This window comes from Vombatus ursinus, unplaced genomic scaffold, assembly GCF_900497805.2.
Source record: "Vombatus ursinus unplaced genomic scaffold, bare-nosed wombat genome assembly UNPS02014924.1, whole genome shotgun sequence".
Classification (NCBI taxonomy): Eukaryota; Metazoa; Chordata; class Mammalia; order Diprotodontia; family Vombatidae; genus Vombatus; species Vombatus ursinus.
Window position 1 is genome coordinate 5,726,004 of NW_020954702.1, and position 6,557 is coordinate 5,732,560.

Consider the following 6,557-nt stretch of genomic DNA (forward strand, 5'->3'; position numbering starts at 1 on the left):
TAGTGATGCTTTCAGATCCTCTTCGCTGTACCAGCAGCCTCAAAACTTGACTCAGTCTATGTTACAGGAAGAAATGGATTTTGATTTGAACAGCCCATTACAAGTGAGTTATCACAAGTCATGTTCATGTGAGGCAGTTTGTGGGTTTGTTGTTGTTATCACCAAAAGGGCTTAAAAACTGTAAATGGGTTTAGAAAATGTCATTATATCCTTTTGTTCATTGTGGTGACTAATACTTTATAAAACTTGGCTTTGAATGACTTTTGTATATTTAATTTTTTGCAGCCACTGTTCTTCTCCATGGAACCCAACTTCAGTGGTCTGTTCCGAAACTGCTCCATCTCTCCCAACAGCCTGCTGGAAACCACCATTAGTGAGGAAGTTAGACAGGATAAAGATTTTGAAGAGGAAATCAAGGCTCAGAACCCTGTTCATCTCCCTGCCAACACCAGTAGGAGACATACCCTTGCTGAAGTCACCACTCATTTCTATCAGCGCACCCCTCCATGTGAGTCAGCCTAGAGGCAAAAACGGCCCTTTCTTTTTTCTTCAGAAAAAAAATACTAGAAATTACGGAGGGTCCCAGATGGCTGAAGTAATTTTATTTTTTACATTATGGGTGGGGAAAATAAAAGAGAACTTCACTTTTTCCCCCCATTTAACCTTTCATTTGGTTTTGGTGTGTGACTTTTTTTTTTTTTAAAGTCCACTAAGGGGACAGAAGAGGGAGAGCATATGAGATACATTATTTTGTAGCTGTAATATCATGAAACTGACCCATCTTTTTATTTTTTTCATGTATGTTTTTGGGGGAGTATTGTGGAAATGTATCAGTCTCTGACACAAGAGATAGAGCACTCGGTCTGGAGTCAGGAAGACCTGAGTTCAGATTTGGCTTCAGACATTTACTGTCTGTGTGACAAGTCACTTAGCCTCTGTTTGCCTCAATTTCCTCAATTGTAAAATAATAACATCGGGGCAGCTAGGTGGTGTAGTGGATAGAGCCCTGGCCTTGGCAGAAGGACCTGAGTTCATATTCGACCTCGGACACTTGGCACACACTAGTTTGTGACCCTGGGCAAGTCACTTAATCCTGATTGTCTCACCAGAAACAAAACAAAACAAAACAAACAAAAAAGATAATACCACCTACCTCACAGGATTGCTGTGAGGATCAAATGAAATAATACTTGTAAAAGCGCTTTGCACAGTGCCTGGCACATAGTAAGTGCTATATAAATACTTGTTCCCTTTCCTTTTCTGCACCCCACCGCCCATTCTAAACTGCATGAACTTGCTGTCATGGTTTCACACCCTAGTCAATAGCTTCAGGAAAGATGTCTTGGCCTTCAGGTGGCTGATAGAGACTGAACTAATCTTTACAACTCTAAGAATAGTCTATGATTTAGATTAAAAACATCTGATAGAGACAGCCATGGCTCTGACTAGCAAGAAAAAAGTTGGAGATGTCAGCACTTTGGAATACTTCTGTATAAAATACGGGGCTGTTTGAAGGTTCCTTGTTCATATTCCATAGCCATGAAGCGCTCTTTTCATATTCTCAGCATCTCTCTTCCTCACTCCTACTGTCCAGAAAATCAAATAGAATATGGTTTTGCAGTTGACGGCAATGGTATTGCCCTCTTTGTATTACCAAGTAGACTAAGTCCTCAGAGTGTGTTGAATGCTATTTTTGAAAATTTCAACCAACTCAACGCCCCCTTCACAATGTTCTCTACTTGTCCTCTAGGTATAGTCGTTTCTTCTTGTACTAGCCCAGCAGAGGGAACCAACTCAGACAGTTGCCTCACCTCTTCTTCCAGCGATGGGTCAGAAGGCCCGAGTAGCTGCCTTGATAACCAGGTGCTGGCGGCTGACTCTGCCACTGTCAAAACGACCTCTCCTTTCCTTGTGGCACAGTCTGACACGCCGGGCCTGAAGATAGAGGGATGTCTGGGAGGAACTGCGCTGTTACCAGTCAGTTTTCAAGAAGGAAGGAGAGCTTCAGATACCTCACTCACTCAAGGTAAGCTCTTCCAAATGATAAGTAAATGTTTTGTAATTTCACTGTTTACTTAGAAAACCTCTTTATACACTTTTTCTCATTCATGTAATACTATAACAGTTCTCTAGATTGGGAACTCAAGGCAAAGAAGAACTAGGTGGACTTGTGTAGGTTCTTAAAGCAGTAAAAGCAGTAAGAACACTCTCAAAGGTAGTTCTAGTCATAGACCTTGACCTCTCCAATTCCCCTCAGTTCCCATAATTCTGAAATTGAAGTGTCCTTAAAATAACCTAGCATCCCATGGCACAGTGAATGTTTACTAGAGTACTGATTTGCCTATTGAATAAAAAAACCCAACCCTTTGGGTGGTTAGATGTTATAACAAAACCCCTGATACCTTAAAATAAGAAATCGGGTATATATTTATATTTATGTCTTTGCTAGCTGTTGCAGGACTCTGCATGCCTAGATTCTTCTTCCTGCCTTTTTTTTTTTTTTTGCATTGCTCACAACATGTCTCTTGGGTTTCCTTGTGTGTTTTCAAGTTGCTATTTCTTATTGACGTGAGGGTTCTTTTAAATGCATGTTTAGTGGTTCTTGGGTTCCCTCCAGCCTCAGGTAGGGCCAGATTTGTAGCCATAGTCCAAATCTTTGCTAGATGTTTGATCTTTCATTAATTTGGGAAAAGTTGTGGGGACAGTGCATGTAATCAAACAATACTAATTATCAAACAATTCCTGCCCCTTCTTGGCCTTTTCCCCTTATTTTAGGAACTGCCTAAAATATCTTAAATACCAGCAACAATATTGGACTTACAAGCAATAGATAATAAAATGTCTTTGTTTTATTCCTCCCTAGGCTTGAAAGCTTTTCGACAGCAACTCCGGAAAAATACTAGGACAAAAGGATTTCTAGGACTAAACAAAATTAATGGGCTGGCTCGACAAGTGTGTCAGGCTTCATCAGGTCGAGCAACAAGAGGATGTCTGAACTCTCCCCAACACTATCAGCCAAACGCTTGCCTATATAGTAGTGGAGGAAAAAGCCGAGAAGGTGGGAACCTGCTCGAGGAGGTTCTTCACCAGCAAAGGTAAGATATCAAATCAGAGACATGCTTCCTAGGTGTGAATCATAGGTTGAAGTTTGTAAAAAACTTATTTCTTCCTCCATTCCCTCCCGTATTCCTCTATTTTATATAATTCTGAAACACGACTTCCTTCCCCCAAGGTAAATGAGGTTATGATTTGGGACCTGTAGTCTATATAAAGTTGGTAGTATGGGGATAGAGATGAACCTATAAAATGAGATGAGGGGAAAAGGCTAGTAGGGAAGAAGAAGGAAATAAGCATTTATATAGCACCTGCTATGCGCCAGGTACTGTGCTAAGCCTGTTACAGACATCTCGTTTGACCCCCAAAACAACCCTTTGAGGTATGTGCTTTTATTATTCCCATTTTATACTTGAGAAAACTAAGGCAAACGGAAGTTTGCCCTAGGATTACACAGCCATGTTTGAACTCAAGTCTTTCTGACTCCAGGCTCATTGCTCTATCAACTGTACCACCATTTTAGTGGATAAAATCACCATTAAAATTTCAAAAGAATGAAAATGTCAAAAATAACTCAGGTGTTTGTCAGTCACAGTATTGCATGTTCTGAACTAATGAGCCATCAATTTCACAAGGAAAATTAAAAAAAAAAATTTAAGTTGACAAAATGAAAACATGTGTCTTTAACCTATGGTTAAAGCATTGAGGGAAAACTTCAATAACCCTTAAATGATTTCTCCTCTCCCTTCTTTCTCCTTTCTACCCTTGTTTAGATTGTTGCAGTTACAGCATAGCACATCAGTCCATCTGAGCTGTCCTCAGGCTCCACAACTGCCCTCAGCACAGTATAGCATTTCTACCTGTGATGAAACCTACCAAACGCCCAGTTCTCTTCTGACTTCAGAGTTGCTAACGGGGAATTCTGTGATGCACCCTCCTCTCTTCAAGGCCAGTGTCTCACCAGTGTCTTCAGCAGCCCAGCTCCTAGACACTCACTTGTACATCAATAGCAACACCTCTCCGGTCACTGCTTCTTTCTCCCAACAGCCAGATTTTGCCATATGGTCTCCAAGCTGTGATCCAGCAGTTTTGCAGCAGGGAGACTGTGAAATGGAAGACCTTACCTCTACCCAGCTGAGGAAATTTGTCCTGGTTCAATGAGAGACCTTTGTTATTTAATCTTTTTTCCCTCCCTAGGGGACTTCTGTTGTCCAATTGCATGGGATTACTGATTCTTTGAAGCAATAATTTTAAAGTATGTGAAGATTTCAGACTCAGCCAATAACTTAAAGAAATGATAAAAGCAATACATCATGTGTTTTCGCTTTAATTTTTTTTTCTTGCACTGAATATATAGAAGGACTGAAAACTTTTTGAAGAAGAAATATTGCAAGGAAGAATACTTTCTGGATTGATGGGAAAGGGAGGAAAGGTGGATAAGCTGGGGCCAAGAGAATGAGTGGTACTACACTTGTCAGACAATGCTGCTCTGCTGTTATGCAAAACTTCTAAGGCTGCTGGTAGTGTTGACGTAGAAGGGAGAAGGCCATTCAGAGAAAAAGAACCAATTTCACCCTTTTTCACAATATTCATCATGGGTTTGTGAAAATTATTACCTCTTAAAAGCAGTGGCATGCAACTATTGATGCATTGATATAAGCATTGCCATTTGTGTGTGTGTGTGTGTTTATATAGGAATTTTTTTTCTTAGTTATTAACAATTCCTCACTCCCTGAAATATATACGCTTTAGGTGAAAACTGTGAACCTTCTGCTTTATATTTTTTTAAAGTTCTAACAGTGCAACAGCAGTTAATCTTCACAGTTACTGGAATTATTATATCCTCTAAGATCAAGATCTAAGTTGGAGGGTTTTTTTTTTCTTTTTTGGATAAGAAATTTAATGAATTCTGCTCGAAATTGGATTTTGAAGCATTTCTTTGGGTGGAAAGTGAGTTTCATGACATTTGGGGGACAATACATAGGGTTTCTGTTTCTCTCACTTAAAAACTCACAGAGGTAATTTTTTAATATGCCTGAGAGATATTTCTTAGTGCTCTACATTTTAGTTTTGCTGCTAATTAAGTTTTTATGTATTTCATTATCAGGGTTCAAATAGAACAACTTATTTTGGGGAAAATGTGCAATAACCAGAGGTTATGATTATACTGACAAAAACACGGAAAATAGTGTAAAAATCATTTTGGAAAGTAATTCAACTTTTTCTGAACAAAACATATCTTGAAGAGAATTCTATAAAAAAAAAACTTAAGGTGTGTAAATCTCTTTATTTTTTTGTTCTAGGTAAATTAAATTAGGTCTTTTTTGGTCAGTTTTAAAAAACTTAAAACCCATGACAAAATACTGTATGTATATAGACAGAAAACATATATACACTACTTATTTTTTATATTTTGTACTACATTTTTGTGTTGTTGGTCTGTGTTCATAAACAAAGCTAATGTTAGCACTGGTTCGTTTTTAAAGAGAGGTGTCAGGGGCAACCCTCGTAGTGTTAAGAGACAGAAAGGTGACTACTGAATTTTGGTGGCAGCAGGTAATTTGAAAGAAGTAAGCCAGATGGCAAAAAGCTATCTTGATTTTTAAAAAGAAATTGCTGCCCCTATTTCATTGCTTTAAGTTCTCATCTCTTTTTCTCAACACAGGGTGTCTGTGTAATTTTGGCTTTTTTGCAACCTGTGGTATTAAAGAAAAGTAATAAAAATTTTAAAGCCAAAGACCGATCAGATTAATTGGTGGTAGAGAAAAAAAGATAGGTATAAGAGCGTGTTTGTTATCTCCATCATTCTGTAATTTACCACTGATTAGTAGACAGTTCTGAGTATTCATGTTATTTGAGCTTGCTGTTGCTACTCAAAGCTTCACTGTGAGGGGAAGCTGCTGGAGTTAACTCTTGCTGATTGACCTGGTGCCTTGCAGCAGAGAAAACACCAAAGTCTCATGCTGGGTTGTGAACGGAAATGAGAGAAGCCAGCCATCTCTGCTCCTTCCCCACCCCCAGGGCAGCACCTTTGCTTGCCTTCATTTTCACAAAGGTAGCAAACCAATCTAAACAAAGTAGTGACTTACCCATGTACAAATAATTTGTTCTAATGCCTAGATCAAAGGCTACAGAAATGTTTTGTTGTTGTTGTTGTGTGTTTGTTTTCTGTTCTGAGCAATGATGAGCACTTTATTTTCATGGTATTTTTTCCCCTATTGCTATAGAACCTTTTTGAAATTGTTTGGCTAATAGAAAAGTCTCTGTGAATTTTGCAGATTTTCTTGACAGTGTTCAGCAGACTGCGATGCAATAGGATATTTAAAGACACTATGTGATCTGTTTAAGATATATATGTATATGTATAGTGGGTTGTTTTTTTTTACCATGACTGAATCAATTGTTTTATTTCTTATCTTAAAATGAGAAATGTATGCCAAAATAATTAATTGATGTGTTTTTATTTAACTTGAAATAAATATTTGGGGAAAAAATTCTAGACA

General features: G+C 38.4%; 1 protein-coding gene across 1 annotated transcript in view; it reads left to right on the forward strand.

Moving 5' to 3' along the window:
* Positions 1–4,368, forward strand: part of SIK1 (salt inducible kinase 1) — a 13,546-nt gene extending 9,178 nt beyond the window's left edge. The window contains exons 10-14 of the mRNA XM_027843617.1: positions 1–103; positions 286–508; positions 1,751–2,026; positions 2,864–3,095; positions 3,828–4,368. The exon at positions 1–103 is cut by the window's left edge and continues 14 nt beyond it. Coding sequence (XP_027699418.1) covers positions 1–103; positions 286–508; positions 1,751–2,026; positions 2,864–3,095; positions 3,828–4,215 — 1,222 coding nt within the window. The 3' untranslated portion in view covers positions 4,216–4,368. The remainder of the gene's footprint in view (positions 104–285; positions 509–1,750; positions 2,027–2,863; positions 3,096–3,827) is intronic.
* Positions 4,369–6,557: the final 2,189 nt, after the last annotated feature.